At 37.7% G+C, this 19,652-nt stretch overlaps 1 protein-coding gene and 1 long non-coding RNA gene across 5 annotated transcripts in view; one reads left to right on the top strand and one right to left on the bottom strand.

Annotated features, from left to right (window-relative positions):
- Positions 1 to 16,525, bottom strand: part of LOC131824902 (uncharacterized) — a 39,901-nt gene extending 23,376 nt beyond the window's left edge. Inside the window, exon 1 of the long non-coding RNA XR_009351031.1 lies at positions 16,373 to 16,525. This is a non-coding gene — a long non-coding RNA (uncharacterized LOC131824902). The remainder of the gene's footprint in view (positions 1 to 16,372) is intronic.
- WDR49 (WD repeat domain 49) overlaps positions 1 to 19,652 on the top strand; it is a 129,961-nt gene that overhangs the window by 23,770 nt on the left and 86,539 nt on the right. For all 4 annotated transcript variants that reach the window (XM_059163575.1, XM_059163577.1, XM_059163578.1 and 1 more), the window contains 4 exons: positions 1,610 to 1,786; positions 3,117 to 3,291; positions 13,541 to 13,708; positions 15,022 to 15,170. In XM_059163575.1, coding sequence (XP_059019558.1) covers positions 1,610 to 1,786; positions 3,117 to 3,291; positions 13,541 to 13,708; positions 15,022 to 15,170 — 669 coding nt within the window. The remainder of the gene's footprint in view (positions 1 to 1,609; positions 1,787 to 3,116; positions 3,292 to 13,540; positions 13,709 to 15,021; positions 15,171 to 19,652) is intronic.

Genomic DNA, 19,652 nt, shown 5'->3' on the forward strand with positions numbered 1-19,652 from the left:
TTTCTGGAAATTCCAGTGTGGCGCTGAATAGTACTGGTGAGAGTGAACATCCTCATCATGTTCCTGATCTTAGGAAGGATACATTTGGTTTTCCACCATTAAGTATGATAGCAGCTATGGGTTTTTTGTGTATATCAGGTTGAAGAAGTTTCCTTCTCTTCCTGGTTTATTGAGCATTTTTTTTTTCATGAAAATGTGTTGGATTTTTGTCTAATGCTTTTTTTGGTATCTACTGAGATAATCATACAGTTTTTGTCCTTTATTGTATTACTATAGAATATTACGTTGATGATATTTGTATGTTAAAGTAGCCTTGCATTCTAGTATAAATATCAGGGTTACTTATCACGGTATGTAATTTTTTTATAAGTTGTTGAATTCTCTTTGCTAGTGTTTAATTGAAGATTTTTACATCTATATTCATTAGGAAGATGGAGCTGCAGTTTTTTGGTGATGTCTTTGTGTGGTTTTGGTAATGAGATAGTACTGATTTCATAAAATGATTTGGGAAGTATTTCCTCGACTTTTTTTTTTTTTTTTTTTTTGGAGAGTTTGAGAAGCATTCGTGTTAATTCTTCAAATGTTTGGTCGCATTTATTAGTAAAACCATCTGGGCCTGTATTTTCTTTGTGAGAATTTGTTTTGATTATCGTTTCAATTGTTTTACTTACTCTATGTCTGCTGAGAATTTCTATTTGGTTTTGAGTTAGTTTAGGTAATGTTTTTGTCTGGGAGTTTCATCTAGGTTACGTACTTTGTTGGCTTTCCATTGTTTATGATATTCTCTTATCATCCTGTTTTGTTTCTTTTTTTTTTTTTTTCAGTATTTTTTTTTTTTTTTTTAATTTGTCATAGAGAGAGAAGCGAGAGCAAGCACAGGCAGACAGAGTGGCAGGCAGAGGCAGAGGGAGAAGCAGGCTCCCTGCCAAGCAAGGAGCCTGATGTGGGACTCGATCCCAGGACGCTGGGATCATGACCTGAGCCGAAGGCAGCCGCTTAACCAACTGAGCCACCCAGGCGTCCCATCCTGTTTTGTTTCTATCAGGTCATTAGTAGGGCACTCTTCTATTTCTTATTTTAGCAATATGTATTTTCACTTTTTAAAAAATCTTGGGTTAGCTTAAAGTTTTGCCAATTTTATCATCAAATTTATTTACCCTTTTAAAAATAGTTTTGGGATTTTATCTGACTTGTGAGCGCTACTTAGAGTTTTTATCAACTGATTTTTATGAAAGCCTATGCTTGCTTTGTAAAACATGGTTTGTAAAGCTTCTGGTATGGCTGTGTGGTGCTGTCATCCTCTGTCTTTGTTTTTTCTATGTGATTAATCATCTCATCTCCCACGGATGGAAGAGGTTGGCAGGTGCATGAAGTGGGGATACAAAAGAAAGCATGGTCAGATGCCTTTAATGGGAAGAATTTTTTTTCTTGGTTAGTGTCCAAAGTTAGAATAAAGTGCAGTTGTGCCCCCATACTGTGTTCTGTAATACTGTTAGTGACCCTCAGGGAACAGTGTCTGCTTTGGTGCTAAGATTTGCATGTCTCCTTTGTATACCCATTTCCCTAAATTCATCAGAAATACTTTCTGATTTTCTCTTTGCTACTTTAGATAACAGTGGCTTTTACGAGTAAAGAGATTTGTTTCTATGATCTGCTGTCCAAAGGAGAATTTCCTTGTCAATATAAACTCCAAGGCCTCAAAGGAACGCCAGTTTGTATGGAATATTGGTATGACCCCCTTGATGCCAACAAATCAGTTCTTTCTTTTGGGGACATAACTGGAAAGGTAAGTGAGGGAAGGAAAGATTGAACTATGGATTTAATCATCAAATTGTAGCTCAGTATAGAAATAGAATACAAAGAGGGTGACCTCGGAATTTATAGATGTGAAGGCCACACATGCTGGACACGGAAAATGTGGATGAGGTAACAGTTCCTTTTCTTGCTTATGAAACCAATCTTCATGTAGTTTTCTTGCCAATTATTAAATACCTAAAGTTATCCCTTAGGACACTTTCAAACTAATTATTCTTCTTTTCATTCAAAAGCATCCTCATATCAGCCTCCTGGGTAGTGCTTGTTTCCTGTATCATGTAACAATGGGATAGATGCATTTGAGAAGGCAGCACAGAAACCCAGACATTAGATATGATGATTCATCTTCCTATCACATTCCACCCAACTGCTGCAAGATTATTACTTCCTGAATGACATGAGAATATGCCCATGAACTCTGAAGTAGTCTACTTTGAACAATTTCCTTTCCTAATTGTGAAAACTTTGCATTCCTTGTGTGCTTAATAACAAGTGTATCATAAAAGCAAATAATGAACTGCCCTTGGTAATTGCTTTACCAACATGGTTCTTGTTCTTTTACTATAACTGCCTGCATCCTTTAAATAATACTGAGGAAATCCCCATTAATTCAAAATCTATTCCTTATTAATCTTTTAAAAAAAGATTTTATTTATTTATTTGACAAAGAGAGGGAGAGCGAGCACAACCAGAGGGAGCAGCAGGCAGAGGGAAGAGGGAGAAGTAGGCTCCCCGCTCAGCAGGGAGTCTGATGCGAGGCTTGATCCTAGGACTCTGGGATCATGACCTGAGCTGAAGGCAGACACTTAACCGACTGAGCCACCCAGGCGCCCCTATTCCTTGTTAATCTTAAGGAACATTGGATCTTTTTTTTAAATTTTTAAATTTTTAAATTTTTTATTTTTTATAAACATATAATATACTTTTATCTCCAGGGGTACAGGTCTGTGAATTACCAGGTTTACACACTTCACAGCACTCCCCATAGCACATATCCTCCCCAATGTCCATTACCCCACCCCCTTCTCCCAAACCCCCTCCCCCCAGCAACCCTCAGTTTGTTTTGTGAGATTAAGAGTCACTTATGGCTTGTCTCCCTCCCAGTCCCATCTTGTTTCATTTATTCTTCTTCTACCCCCTTAACCCCCCATGTTGCATCTCCACTTCCTCATATCAGGGAGATCATATGATAGTTGTCTTTCTCCGATTGACTTACTTCGCTAAGCGAAATGTTCATACATCAGATCTTTTACAACAATTACACTGCCAATGTTTGTTTTTCTTTTAACATCTCATTTAAGGTTCAAGCAATTGCTTTCACGATGGCCTTGATTTCCCTGTTTGAGCGTCCTGCTAGTGCACACGAAGATGAGGAAGGCACTGTGACCATTAGCTGGGCAGAACTGCTCTCTGGATATCACAAATGCTGCTATACATTAGAGCATAATCTTCATCATGGAGACTGGGTCAGGCAAGGTACTGAATTTGAACAGTAATGAAAGAAATAGTTACCGTCAATTTCCACATTTATATTCGTTGATGAAAATGTTTGCCACAAAATGTTAGTCTCAAAATCAGTTATTGGTTGTCTGGACAGTCTGTTACTCCTGAACACTAGCAGGAATTTTTTCTTTTCTTTTCTTTCCTCCTAAAATGTAATGCAGTTAATGCAGGAGAACCGTGCATTCAAAACATCTCAAGAGAAGAGAGAAAATGGTCACAGAATCCATTTAACTTCAACCCAGCTCTGATTCTAAAAATCTCCTCTGGTCACGTCTGGGACTGTTTAGAGACTGTAAGATGTTCCCTCAAAATCACTCCTTTGTTTTCTTCATGTTTTCATGAAAGGGTATTTTTTAGTTTGATTATCTTCAAAATGGATCGTCTTAATTTTCTTTTTTTTCCTCTTTGCTGATATAATGACTGAGTTCCTCTGATCTAGAGTACTTGAGCAGTAGCTCTCTGTGTGATAGGATTGCTATAAAACAGCATTTATGGAAAGTTAGAACTTTCATAAAACCTTACCACCAGTGAGATACAAAAATATATCTAATTTTTACAAAATTTGCATGTGATGGTTTGTATGTGCAGTATCTGCTCTGATATCTCCTTTTGTCCAGACCCTACAGACTATGGTCATTTTTACACTTCTAAATTGCTACATTAAATTGTGCCCATTGAAAGGAATGGAAATTAACAATCTCTTTGACTATTATGTCATAGGTCTATTCCTAAGTCTGTGTATTCTACTGTGTTCACCACAAGTGTAGCTACTTTCTGCTACCATACAACGTTATTACAATATCTTTGACATTATTCCTTATGCTGAAACTTTTATTCCCATGATTTATTCATTCCCTAACTGGAAGTCTGTATCTCCCTCTCCCTTTCACCCATTTTGTCCATCCCCCAGCCCCAGCAATCTTCAGTTTGTTCTCTGTCCTTATGGGTTTGTTTCTGCTTTTTGTTTGTTTGTTTATTCATTTGTTTTATTTTTTAGATTCCACATTTAAGTGAAATCTTATGGCATTTGAATTTCCCTGTTTGATTTATTTCACTTAGCATAATATCCTCTAGGTCCATCCATGTTGTTGCAAATTGGAAGCTCTCATTTTTTTTTTTTTTTTTTATGGCCAAGTGTTCCATTGTGTGTGTGTATGTATGTATATACACCACATCTTTATTTTCCATATGTTATCTATTGTAAATAATGCCATAAACATAGAAGTGCGTATCTTTTTGAATGAGTATTTTTGGTTTCTTGGGGGATAAATACTTAGTAGTAGAATTACTGGATCATGGTGTTACTATTTTAATTTTTTGAATAATATACTGTTTCCCAAAGCAGCTGCACCAGTTTGCCTTCCCACCAACAGTGTATGAGCGTTCCTTTTACTTGGCATCCTCACCAGTACTTGTTGCTTGCTTTTGATTTTAGCCATTCTGATAGGAGTGGGGTGGTAGCTCAGTGTAGTTTCGATTTGCATTTCCCTGATGATTAGTGATATTGAACATCTTTTCACATGTCTGTTAGCCATCTGTGTGTCTTCTTTGGAAAAATAACTATTCATATCCCCTGTCCATTTTTTAATTGGATTATTGTTATTTTTTTAAGATTTTATTTATTTCTTTGACAGACAGAGATCACAAGTAGGCAGAGAGGCAGGCAGAGAGAGGAAGGGAAGCAGGCTTCCCGCTGAGCAGAGAGATGGATTCAGGCTCCATCCTACGGTCCTGGGATCATGACCTGAGCCAAAGGCAGAGGCTTTAACCCACTGAGCCACCCAGGCACCCCAGATTATTGTTATTTTTTGTATGAGTTATAAAAGCTCTTTATATATTTCGGATACTAATTCCATATTGGATATATCATTTGCAAATAACTTATTCCATTCAGTCGGTTGCCTTTTCATCTTATTTCCTTTGCTGTGAAAAAGCGCTTTATTTTGGTGCAAGTCCTTTAGTTTATTTTTACAAGCATGATATTTTAATATATAAAACGACTAGATGGACTATAGTAATAAAGTAATAGTAATAAAGTAATAGTAATAAATAGTATAGTAATAAATAGTATAGTAATAAAGTAATAGTTCCTAAAACTACTTGTAGTGGATTATCTGTTATTGAAAAGGTTGGGAATATGAACAAGTACAGTTTAAATTTAATATTATTTTTTCTGAATAGGAAATACTAAATATGAAATACTCTCTTCTTGAAATACTCAGAGGGTTCCCACTCTAGACCTTGTCATAGTTTCATTGAAACCTCTCCAAAACCAACTCAGCTGTAAAGTAACCACTTACAAGTCTGTTAAGTCTGTAACGTTGCGGGACAAGAATTTTTCTATAGGTCCATGTGAATTCATTGTTCATCATGTTTCCAAAACATAATTCTGATCTTTCGTTCCCTCATCTACTGACAAAAGAACATGGGGAACTTGGTTTAGTATCAGCACTATAATTCATGTTTATGACCAAAGAAATCTAACTTTGGACTCTGGCTTCTAAATCACTGCGATTAGGAATTGGCTACAAAAAAGTTTTACATGTAAAAGAAATATCAGGGATCTTTGCTATCTAATTTGGATTACACATGTCTTAGCTCTGTGAATAAAAACTCATTGTAATTATTTTTGGAAAAATAGCTGAAAAAACACATTTACTTTAGTCAGTTTGTTTAAATTCCAGACTCCGTGTGTCAGTCAATCAATAATTATTTATCTTTTATGTGCTTTAAAACTGTCTTAGGCATTGGAGACTTTAGAAGAAAGATTAATTATATCCCTCAAGAAACGGAGGATATGAGCAAGAATAAAGACTAATATAAAATAAATTGTTAGAATATTGTACAATGGTATTGAAAATTAACTACTAACCTATATAAACAAGAAATTAACTCCTACAGTAATGCTTAAGCAGCAAATTTATGAGGAAAATCTTTAAGGGTGGGTGGTATTCCTTGGAGGAGGGTAGATGGAGGGAAAAAGAGAGCATGGTGAACATGAGTAAAGGGAGACAAGCAGACCTAATGATGGGGGTGCGAGATGAGCATGGCTAGATTGGAGGCTGAGTATTGAGCAAATAAATGTGAATAGATCAAATAGGGACATATGTTGGAAATCTTGGCAGCTTGCCCACTTTATGCTTGCTAGAAAGTGAAACAGAGAAGTACTGAAGGGTTTTGAGGACAATTAGACCCAATGCGCATGGCATTTAAGAAAGATTTGTTTGGGAGTTCTGTTTGGCATAGGTTGGAGGACAAAGAATGAAACTGCAGTCAGATTGGTTAGTTAGAAGGCTTTTGATTATGAGAAGGTAGAAATGATAAAGCTAGGAAAGAAATAAGCAATCTTCTGAAATAGGAATCTTCAAGGACTTGAGGTCTGAACATGTGGAATGATGAGTCATTTTCGCATGTCCTACAGAAGCATCAGTTTCTCTTTGCAGATCACGGATGCCCTCTTGGGCCCAATGGTCAGATTCTTCCCTGCTCCCCTTTTCAAAGTGGACTATCTCTAAAGGATCCCTTATTCTGGGATAGTCCAGATCTTGTCACCAAAGAACAGTCTTTCTCGCCACTATTGTTCCTGAAACTTCCCTTGCCTTTACCAAACTGCTTATTCTGCTTCTTTTTTTACTTAATTCAGATGCATTTTTGCTTACATGATTTGAAGGGTTCTCAATTTGGGCTTTGCTCCTGGTTTCTTAAGAATCTTGCTTTCAGGGTGCCTGGGTGGCTCAGTGGGTTAAGCCGCTGCCTTCGGCTCAGGTCATGATCTCAGGGTCCTGGGATCGAGTCCCGCATCGGGCTCTCTGCTCAGCAGGGAGCCTGCTCCCTCCTCTCTCTCTCTCTCTGCCTGCCTCTCTGCCTGCTTGTGATCTCTGTCTGTCAAATAAATAAATAAAATCTTTAAAAAAAAAAAAAAAAAAAAAAAAAGAATCTTGCTTTCATGGGGCGCCTGGGTGGCTCAGTTGTTAAGCATCTGCCTTCAGCTCAGGTCATGATCCCAGGGTCCTGGGATTGAGCCCCACATTGGAAAGCCTGGTCCTTCCTCTCCCACTTCCACTGCTTGTGTTCCCTCTCTTGCTGTGTCTCTCTCTGTCACATAAATAAAATCTTAAAAAAAAAAAAAAAAAGATCTTGCTTTCAGATGCTCCTCAAACTGTGAAACAATCCTAAAAATTTTTGTACCTGCATAAGAACTTTTGTCCTGCCTGTCATTAACTCTCAAACCCATAGGAAATTTGGATGCCTCACTTGCAAACCCCATGTATACATAAACTGAAAACTGAAACAATCTTCTTAGACCATACGATATGTCCTTTCTTCTCCTTACCTAACACATGTGTATTGTTTTGTTAATATTTCCCTTTCTCACTCGTTTTTAGCAACTTACTTTTGATGTGCTTCAGTTTTCTTGGTGTATGTGTGTATGTATGTATGTGTGTGTGCTTATTCTGCTTGGAACTCATTGAGATTCTTAGATATATGGTGCTGTGGTTTTCATTAAATTTGGAAATTTTTCTATTGTTATATTTTCCAACATTTTTTGTCCCCCCTTTTTTTCCTTAGGACTCCTATTATATATATCTTAGATGTTTCATATTACCCTACAAATTATGGAGACCTTATACATTTTTATTCAGTCTTTTAAAGAATTGTTTTAAATCACTGTGCTTTAGGTTAGCTAGATTTTATTTCCATGTCTACAAGTTCCTGTTTCTTTTCTTCTAAGATGTTGCAAAGTGGTTTCAAAGGCTGAGGCTGCCTTTCTGGTTCCTGTGGGGCCGACTGCCTCAGCCCCTAGTTCCTAAGGGGTGAGAGTTCTGCAGAGAGTTGTGGTGTGGCCACACTCAGAGGATCCAGAACAGCAGTGGGTCACTTGAAGAAGTGTGGCATGGGTGGGGTCACTGTCACAGTATGGACAGCACCCACCAAGCCATGGGCATAACACTGCCACTCCAGTGGATTTGAAAGGCAGAGATCAAGCCAGAGAGGATTATTGTTGGCTATTAAGGTTTAATGGAGTTCTCCCGGTTAGACTTTGTATTTCCTTGTTTTCTATTACCCCTTTCTTCTTTCCTATTTCTCCCTTTTGCAGTGGGAGTTCCTATCACAGGCCTGTTGCACCACTTTTTCAGGAAGTAAACAACTTCTTTGATTTCCTAAGTTCACAGCTTGGAAAGGAATTGTCCTCAGGATGAATTGTATCCTAAATCTTATCCTTACCTGATTTATTTTTATTATTATTATTTTTTAAAATTTTATTTATTTGACACAGAGAGAGATCACAAGTAGGCAGAGAGGCAGGCAGAGAGAGAGGAGGAAGCAGGCTGGCTCCCTGCAGAGAAGAGAGCCTGATATGGGCTTGATCCCAGGACCCCGAGATCATGACCTGAGCCGAAGGCAGAGGCTTAACCCACTGAGCCACCAGGTGCCCCCCACTTACCTGATTTAGATGAGACTTTGAATTTAGACTCTAGAGTTGATGCTGAAATGCATTAAGTAAGACTTTTGAGACTATTGAGTGTAATTTGCATTTGAAAAGGGTATGGATGGGGGGAGGGACAGAATGTCATGGACCAACTATTTTTGTCCCCCTCCCAAATTTGTATGTTGACATTCTAACCCCAATATGATGGGATTAGAAGAGAGTGCCTTTGGGAAGTGGTTAGGTCTGGAGAGTTTAGCTCCCATGAATAGAATTCATGTCTTATAAGAGACCCCAGAGAGTCTCTTGGTTCTTCCTAATGTTAGGACACAGCAAGAATTAGGCCACCCATGAACCAGGAAATGAACCCTTACCAGGCACTGAATCTGTCAGCACCTTGATCTTGGACTTTCTAGTCTCCAAAACTGTGAAAAATAAACATCTATTATTTAAGCCACCCAGTCTGTTTTATTATAGCAGCCTGAATAGACTAAGACCTTGGATAAATACTATTGAAAAATATTGCAAAAGAAAAGGGAGATACCAAAAGAAATTCTGCTAAATATTAGTAGATATGAATTATGTTAAATAAGGGGTTACTTCTGGTTAAGAGTGATTGGGGTAAAAAAATTATAAATATTTAGTTTTTTTTTTTTTTAAGATTTTATTTATTTCTTTGACAGACAGAGATCACAAGTAGGCAGAGAGGCAGGTAGAGAGAGAGGAAGGGAAGCAGGCTCCCTGCTGAGCAGAGAGCCCGACAAGGGGCTCGATCCCAGGACCCTGGGATCATGACCTGAGCCCTGAGCGGGAAGGCAGAGGCTTTAACCCACTGAGCCACCCAAGTGCCCCTAAATATTTAGTTTAATAATACTATATGAATGGATATCGAGGAAAATGAATAGAGAAGATAATTTAAAAAGGAGAAAGTACAGAATATAGAACGGTGAAGAGTTTTTATAAGATTTTCTCTTATTTCAATTTTTAGATTTTTAGAGTTCTCCTGATACCTCTGAAAGGAGGACACACTTCAGTCCTAACCAGTGAATGAATGCCCATGTCCAGATTTAGCAATAGAGATTAGAAACTTAAATACAACTTTTTTTTTGTTTGTTTGCAGCTCAGTTATTTCAGTATGAGGAGAAGGAAAGAAATGTTGAAATGAAGAAGCAGGGAAAAAGAGAAGGGCAGGAGTCAAAAATAGAACAGTGGGCTTAGTACTACGTATGCTCCCTGGACCACAAGACTGATCCTACTGGGAGTAAGCAACCAATGGTTGGTTTCATTTGATATATATGTATGTGTGTGTGTGTGTGTGTGTATATATATATATATATATATATGTATATATATATATATATATATATATTTTTTTTTTAACCCAAGCAACATAAACTGATATTCTTAGAACTCCTCAAGAAATATTTTGGGTGATTTTATTCTTAGTGTGAGGAAAGAATATACAATTGAGGAAAGGAAGAAATACATGAGCAAGTATGCAAGTAGTATGCAAATATGCTAAGGATAAAGCTGAAATGTCAAAGGAAGAACTTAGTTTCAGACATAAGAGTATTAGCTTACTGCTTTAAGATAAGGTTCAGATTTCTTATTAAAAGTTTGAAGGAGAAATGTTTTCATCTTTTCTGAGTAGTTCTGTGTCATATTTTAATAGAAAAATAATTACATTCTGAAGTGCTTGTAAAGTAAGGACCAAGATTTTATGCAATAGTGGAAAGACATAAGTGTCTTGAATCTCAGAGAAGTTTCCCTTTTTTGGTCCTAGATAATTGCCTCATATAGACAATGTCATTGGAAACCTTGGGCACTACAGATTAGAAGTGTAGCTTCTGAAAAAGTGAACACTAAATTGCCAATAATAAAAACCATTGATTTTCTTTTTTATTACGTTAGAAGGTTTTTTAAAAAAGATTTTATTTATTTATTTGACACAGAGAGAGAGACAATGAGAGAGGGAACATAAGCAGGGGGAATGGGAGAGGGAGAAACAGGCTTCCTGCTGAGCAGAGAGCCTGAAGTGGGGCTCAATCCCAGGACCCTGGCATCATGACCTGAGCTGAAGGCAGATGCCCCTGAAAGGTCCCCTTGGTTCGACCAGGGCTAGGAGAAGGTACAAAACAGTTTAGACTGATACCCAAATCAGTAATTGCTGCACTAATTAATGCAGGTGTACCAGAGAATTCAGAGTACAGATCCCAGATCACATTTCCTTAGGAAGCCTTCACAATCGATAGAGACCAAGTTTGGAAGAGAAATTACATTTAGCGTCTTGTTGTGCCTTGTTCCACTCCCCTGCATCTAAATGAATCTAGACAAAAAGATGGTACATCCCTGAGTTAGCTAGAACCCCTGTCCTTCTTACCAGTTCTCTTGCTATGTTTAAAGCAGTTGAAATTAGAGTTTTAGGCTGGTGGCCTAGGTTTGAAGAAAGAAGTCTCTTCCTGAAGCTCATTTAATAGCATGGTAGAAGGTGAAGGTTCGTTTGTATCATGAACATGGGTCGAATCAGTATTTTGAGAAGTTATTAAATGAATTGCATTATTGTAATGTGCTCAACAGTACTGAATTAGATGCATTTTGATTTTTAAAAATGAAATAGAGAGGGTTATTCTTTCTATCTTTCCTTCTTGAGATGGTAGTTGCTCAGAATGTAGAGGGCCCTGTGGTCCTCTCAGAGAGTGGGACTCCAACTTCAAAGTAAGAAATGCAACCGAAAACAAACACCCTCAAGCAAAAGAACATCAAGAAAGTTCAAGGTAGGGTGTTTTCTTAATTCCTACAACTCATAAGGCAAAAAGGCTTGGAAAATGATCATAAGAACTCCTGGTTAGAAATGGCCCAATTTTCTACTCTGCTCCAGCTTCTACCTGTTGGCAGATGATACAGAGTGGCCTCGTTCAAGCTTACTTCAGCTTCACCTAATAGCATTACTTACTTGGTTTTCAGGTATCATTTTTCATTTTCGAATCACTTTTCCCACATTACCTAATTGTCATTACGCGGGGTCATTTCAACAGCACGAATGAGGAGAGGGATCGATGGCAGTCCCCTTAATGCCTTTTTTTATGACTAAGTGGCAAAGAGCGGAAGCATGGAAAGTGAGCATCTTAATGGAGAGACATGATCAGGTTGTCTTTTTTCCCCTCAAAATATTATCTAAAAGTAATTTAAAAAATATTTTTCCTCTACCAATCTTCAAACTCACTGAGAGTATTAAAAACAAATCATTTTATTTTATCAGTTCAGCCCATTCCCTCACTTGATATTTTAAAAACTTTTTCATCATAACCTTTGCTGTCTTCCAGAAGTGAGGAACACATTTTTATTTATCAGATAATTTGATTTTAAGGAAATGGCTTTCCCCTCACCTCTTCTTACTCAGACATTCTCAGGAGCTCTGGCATTCCACAATCTAATCAGATACAAGTTATATCTTGGTCTAGAAATAAAAGTGTGAATTGTTGAGCCTCCGAGATGTAACACTACAGGCCCATAAATGTCACTTGGTAGCCTGCAGATTCAAATCTAAAAGCAATACTTTGAATACCAGAGCAGAATGTAGTTCTTTATATGTTTTTCTTTATAGCCTTGAAACTGAAGATGATAGTTGGATATAATGCGGGAACACATGACAAAGTAATTTTCTGGGTGGAAATACTTTATTTTGATTGTATTGTAATGATATTATGAAATTTCCATGGAATAGAAGATATAATTATAGTGTTGTTATACACTTTAGATCTTCTAATATTGCTTCACTGAGTCAAGTTGCAATAACCCTCAGCATTTTCTGTAAATAAAGGGAGTATTTTCAGGGAAGTTGCTTCCTACGAGAACAATGGCCATCAGATTTCAGACTGTTGGGACTTCCTGTAAAGTAGCAACAGGGGAGCAGCAGGTGCTCAGAAACCTTTATGACCTGGAAATTAATTGCTCAGAGGCTCAGAGGGCTCACCTTTATAGGACCTGATCACTTCTTAGGTTTGTCCCTCCCCCTCTCCCTCCCTTCATCCTCTCTATCTCTCTCCCCCACTTTCTCTTTTGAAAGAAAGACAGATGACAGTAAAGGATGGAGAAAAAAGGAGGAGATAAGAATACTCTTCTAGAGGATAAGAGCTAATTGCTTTTTGGAGCCAGTGGGTCTGACAGAAATGGAGAGATCCTCCTGACAAAAGGCAGCAAGATCACTTTCCTTGGTCAGGGAGTGGAATTTTGCTCCCCAGAAGATGGTGTTGGGTCATCCAGGATGATGTAGGAATACATCCTACAAAAACAGTCATTTGCTTGAGTCTGGCCATGTTTGTGCCAGGCTTAGAGGTCTGGCATTCTAGACCAGTCATGACTTAAATAAACCATGGTTTGGGCATGAGCTGGACCTCGGGGAGCAGCAGATGGCTGATAAGCTCCCATTTGTCTGCTTCAGATCCATGAGGCAGAACCCAGGAATTTGGCCAGTTACTCATCTTAAATCTCCAGAATCCCATATGATTATTGTGACTAATGTTGTTTCCTGCCATGTGTTCCCACTGAAAAAAATTTCAAGGCATCCTGAGATTGGGTAAAATGTCTGAATGCAGACTTAGCTGTGACTTCTAATTTTAAATTCTTTAATGGAGGAGGGGGAGGCATTCATTAGTGAGGTATTCCCTGCACATCAGGCTGTGTGATCAAAATCTGGGTTCGTTTTTGACTTCAGGTATTAAAACAGTTCTGTTTTGGTCATGTTTTGTGAGAGACCAACTGAAGATCCTTTTCTTTCTTTCTTTTTTTTATCAGTTACTTATGATGCATCGTTAGATGCTTTCATTTCCAGTACGACCAGCAATACAAACACGGTGGTGCTGGCTTGGAGAGAGAAATCAAAAAAGCATCTTAAAATGACATCCTTCAATGTTGCCGAGGGCATTCATGCTTTTGATTACCACTCTCAGCTCAATTTAATTGGTATGTAAAATAAATCATGATAACTATGAGGGCCTCATAAATAGTCTGGGATGCATATTGGTATGCAGGGAGCCACTCCACCTTGTTGCTTTATTGCCAGAGAGACTGACTCAAACAGCTCACATTTTATTGCCGAAGAATGTCTGATAATGATGCATTAGGACAAGCAGCACATAGCAACTACATGGGGGTGAAAATATGAGAAAGTGCCCCAATGTTTTTATTAGAATCTGTAGGGGTGGGGCACCTGGGTGGCTCAGTGGGTTAAGCCTCTGGCTTCGGCTCAGGCCATGGTCTCAGGGTCCTGGCATCGAGCCCCACATCAGGCTCTCTGCTCGGTGGGGACCCTGCTTCCCCTTCTCTCTCTGCTTGCCTCGCTGCCTACTTGTAATTGCTCTCTGTCAAATAAATAAATCTTAAAAAAAAAAAAAAAAGAATCTGTGGGGGTGTAAGATGGTACAGAGGAGGAAGACAGTATTGGTGCCCTGTCTGCTCTTCTGCCATCTTTCTGACACCACCAAATGCTCCACATGCCACGGCCCCTGCTGCCCGCACTGCCGCCGCCACCGGGAATGCACCTGCGCCAGAAAGGCGATGGAAGACGTTTCTCCTCTTTCAGGATACAACCTCCAGTGCTTTTTGAGCATTTTCAGATTACCTGAATTTTAGCTTAAACGAGAGTTCCTTTTTTTGGATATCAAAGACTACATGTTAGCTGAAGAAATAAGCTGTAAAGTCTTCAAGGTTAACTACTTAAATTATGTGACATGTTGAAAGCTGTTAATTTGTTATATAATATCTATCTATCTATGTATTAGTTCAAGCATTGTAAAAATGAGGCATTAAAAATTAATAGGGTAGTGACAGAGAAAGAACATACACGGCCTTTGGAATGGGTCAGATTAATTTAAGCCTCATTCAGTAATTGCTCATAGGAAGAATAGCGATATCATCTACTGAGGCTGAGTCCCTAAAATCTCTAATGATCATGCCTGACAATCATGGTAGAAGATACCTTGAATTTGAACTCACGAATATGCCACTATCCACCTTTCAAAGAGAATTAGAGACCTATTAGAGAAGGCTGGGTTAGCCAACTGAGTTTGAACGACCCCAATATCAACCATTTCATTGACTCATTGATTATCTCAACCCCCAGATATGTGACACACATTCATTTCAAAATAGGAATTGTGTATTGTATTCATAATGTTCTGTTATACATAACATTAAAATGTTCATTAAAAAAAATAAGAATTGTGTGGGTTGTTCGTATTACTGACACCACTTTTTGTCCTTCTAATTCTGATTAGCAACTGCTGGCATCAACAAAAAAGTTTGCCTTTGGAACCCCTATGTTGTCTCTAAGCCAGTTGGTATCCTTTGGGGTCACTCAGCCAGTGTGATAGCTGTCCAATTCTTCACTGCAAGAAAACAACTTTTTAGCTTCTCCAAAGATAAAGTAAGTAACATTGTACATTTAATTTATTAAGTTCTTCCTCCTCAGTTCCTACCTAAATCTATCTGTGGTCCTGAATTTCTCTGAGGGTTGGTGTGGATTTTTAAAATACACTGGCTAAATACGATGGCTTCAGAAATCTATATTTGGAAAAGATATTTATGGTAACTTAAGCATAGTCCTGGGCAACTGAACAAAGTATTTCATTAAAAAACTTTAAACTGTATACTCATGGATTTAATCCTTATAACTGTATTCTTAAAAGGTTACATAGTGAGAGTTTCTAGAGTTCTCACCTATTCAATAGAAAAAACAAATGGAGATGAGGAAGTGTTGCTTGGTAATGGTAAGACATGGAAGAGGCACAGCTAATTAGCTATGGTTGCTTTGATATTGAGGAAACTCAGTGGTTTAGAAATCAAAGTTAATCTGAAGACTATTAGGTATATTAAGAACATTTCAGTTATGTATATCAGCCCATTTCTCTTTGGAGATATTTATGGGATATCTTAAATATGGTGGGGAAAAAAACACGATGCCAGAACCAGGTAGTCTTAATCTCTCATAATCTTGTCACTTGTTTCTCTGTAAAACTTTCATTTTCCATAATGCTTGATTTTATAGATCCAGGTAACATACACTAGATTTCAAGATGTTCGGTTGTAAGAGAAGGACAGCCTCTAAGACTTACAGCGAATCTGACTTTTTATTTTATTCTAAAGCAATGTGTATATATATAAAAATTAAATAGGAACTCCTCTTCTACTCCTAAGCTCCCCCCCGCCACAAATCCTGCCAAACTTGCTTATTTTACTCTATCACCTGTTGGTAAATCTTCTCTCAATTCTGGTTGATTCCATCATCGAAATATGTTTATCAGCCTCACCTCTCAGCTGCCACTGTTCTAATTCAAAACTTCATCTTCTTTTGCCCAAAATTTTGCAAAGTTTTTCTAACTGTCTCCCTACTTTCAGACCGGTCTGACTCTAATCTACCCCTTATCCTGTTAGTGAAGTGGTTTGTAAAAAACAAAAAAACAAAACCCAAAAAACCAAAACCAATCGTTTTAGCACTCCATCCAATTCTCGGTCTAAATCAACTCCAGAATTCTTAAACTTTTGTACAAAGCCCTCCCTCAGTCTGTTAGCCCTACTTTATTTCCTGCTTTTCTCTTTTTTTCATTTAATGCTCCAGCCATATCGTACCTTTGGCTCTCCCCGCCATGCTGCCTCCCGGCTCAGCAGCAAGCTCTTCTGTCTTTGGTTCCCTCTCCTTGATGATCAATTGGCAAATGCCTGTTTATCCTCAAAGTTTCAGACTTTTTGGAGTCTTTCACACAGACCTAGCTGTTTCCTCCTCTGCACTCCAACTGCCCTTGTATGTCTCTCATTAGAGCATGTATCCTGTTGTATCAAAGTTGTTGGTTTGCTTCCTTAACCAGGGGTGATATCTTTTCAGTTTACTCGGTATCCATCGCAGTGCCTGGCACCTTGTCCTGTTTGCTTAATGTTATTTGTTGACAGTTTGAAGTGAAGACATATTACTACGAATCTAAAGTACCAAAACATTCAGACTGAAAACTTTTTTTAATGTCTTAGTCACATTTAGTTGTTTTATTTTTTGAGATCTTTGAGCACTTTGTTATAACTGCCAGTACCAAGTTTAACATAATGGGTTTTGTATACTCAAAGGTTATATATGGGCATCTGGGTGGCTCAGTGGGTTAAGCCGCTGCCTTTGGCTCAGGTCATGGTCTCAGGGTCCTGGGATCGAGTCCCGCATCGGGCTCTCTGCTCAGCAGGGAGCCTGCTTCCTCCTCTCTCTTTCTCTGCCTGCCTCTCTGCCTACTTGTGATCTCTCTCTCTCTGTCAAATAAATAAATAAATAAAATCTTAAAAAAAAAAGGTTATATATGTATCTCTCACTAGATTTTGAGTCCTTAAAAGCAAAAATTATTGGTTGAATTCATTTTTGTGTGTGTGTTTCCTGGGACATAGCTCATATTAATGTATACTAAACACATGTTGAATATAATATATCAAATAGTGTAATTCAACTAATTGTTGGGATTCATGAGGTTAAGGACTGTATCTTTTTTGGATTGTGCCAAACACATTCTCAATAAATCTTAAGTGATTGAGTCTTTCTAAGATATAAATATGAAAAAAACAAAACAAAACAAAACCAGGTATTTTATCATTATAGAATTCCATGAAAGTGTTCACTGAAAAAAATTCTTAAAGTAGGTTAGTAAATGTTTTACTCATTTTACTGAAGACAATAGCTTGGGAGACATTGTATCAGCTTGTTCTAAAGAACTGCTCCAAAGTTTGTCAGTTTACAAGGGATTTTATGTTGAGAACTACTCAACACTAGTTCTCCAAGGTATAATTGCATCAGAAGATATAATTTGTTTGGTGTAAAAATTAAGGTTTGCTGATCCCCGCATTCACTTGTGAAAGACCCCTTAGGTCATCTTAATATCTATGTTTCTATCATATATGATTTTTCAAAAATACTGCCTGTATGCTTCTGCTTACCTGGTTTTCTGATTCTTCTTGTTTTGTATTTCTCCTTGAGATCTTTTGAGTTGGTCACAGCAGGCTGACATCAGTTAACCACTGCAGTTTTAGTGCACAAAAGTTTGTTGTTGTTGTTGTTTTTTAATCACTTTAAAAGCAAGTGAAAAAAAAAAGTCATTTGAGTCAGAATGGATTGTGTATAGGTATCCTCAATGTTAAGACTACCTAGGCTCTTCCAAAGCTGTTTTATCATTCTGTTTTTCCTTTGACTTGTAAACGATTGCATTATAATAAAGCTTGTCATGCTGTCTTTTACATTAGTCTAAATCCATTTCACTTTGATAAAGGCATAGTAATCATCATCTTTATGTCTTTACAACAAACAACAGGGCTTTCTGCAATCAGGTTAAGCCTTTGCTTTATTGCTGTACAATTCTTTAGGATGTTTTATGGAATTAGGGTTAAGTTAAGGAACAGAGAAAATGAAAGAGCACATCTTTTTTTTCAAAGAGCCTTTGAATGAATCATACTTTGGTCAATAAATTGCTGTATTAGAGAATTTCAGACCAAAGCAATCTAGAGCTAAATAATTTTTTCCAAAAATGATCTGAGACTCAAGTTGTTTTTTGGAAGACTGGTCTGTTACTATTTTGCAGTGATGATTAAATAAGTTTTTCCCTATAGAAGTTGGCATCATACTAAATGGTAGTCCAATTGTACTTTGTTTTGCACCTTTAGACTTTCACTGATGACAAGGCCCTGCTGGGAGACAGTAACTTGGGGATTTGGAGGAGAAATTACCATGGGGAGTGGAAGGGTTTTCTTTTTTTCTTTTTCTTTCTTTCTTTCTTTGTTTCTTTTTTTTTTTTTTTTAAGGTTTTATTTATTTGACAGACAGATCACAAGTAGTCAGAGAGGCAGGCAGAGAGACAGAGGGGGAAGCAGGCTCCCTGATGAGCAGAGAGCCTGATGCAGGGCTCCATCCCAAGCCTCTGGGAGCATGAGCTGAGCCATCCAGGGGCCCCTGGACTGGAAGGTTTTTCAAAGCCTAGGGGAGAGCTCTCTGGGGGCTGACATTGTAACTAGTGGGCTTGATTAAGCTCTTCTATTGCTTCTAACTCTTTTTTTCTGGGCTGTTCACCCTGATTTGGCCGCCAGAATCAGATTGCTTTGTAACAGTCCTTCTTTGGAGGTTCTGATTTTTCCCAGAGCCCAATTTCTACATTGTGGCCTCAAAGTTAGTAAGGAAAATACAAAGTGAGCCTTTTGTGTAATGACTTACCTGTTTGTCTTCCCTTTCTACATACTCTTCCTCCTCAGCTTCCCTCTGTTCATCTGGAAACAAAGCCGTTTTCATTTTGTTTAAAATATATAAGTAAATGATTAATGCTGTTACATAAAAATTGCAAATGGGGACGCATGTAGTGCATAAAAGTGAATATTCTTTTTGTTCACTTCCCCTTCAAATCAGTTCCTCTCCTAAGAAATAGTCGTTATTAACACTTGTGCATATCTTCTCATAATTTATATTTTAATATACCGTTGACCCTTGAACAACATGGGGGTTGGGGCACACAGTTGAAAAGTCATGTACAACTTTTCACTCCTTAAGAACTTAACTACCAATAGCCCACTGTTGATTAGAAGCCTTACTAATAAAATAAATAGTTGATTAACAACTATTTTATATTTTATATATTTTATGTGTGAGTCTAGAAAAAAGTCAGATGGACAAAAGACAATGCTAAGAAAATCATAAGGAAGGGAAAACACATATATAGTACTGTATTTATAAAAAAAATTCACATATGAATGGACCAGCGCAGTTCAAGCCCATGTTGTTCAAGGGTCAACTGTATTATATATCATATACAAATAATATTATATACATATATTATATTATTATATTTTTACATATAATAAGTTATAACACAATACAATATATTACTATATATACCATCCT

This window comes from Mustela lutreola, chromosome 2 (genome assembly GCF_030435805.1).
Source record: "Mustela lutreola isolate mMusLut2 chromosome 2, mMusLut2.pri, whole genome shotgun sequence".
Lineage (NCBI taxonomy): Eukaryota > Metazoa > Chordata > Mammalia > Carnivora > Mustelidae > Mustela > Mustela lutreola.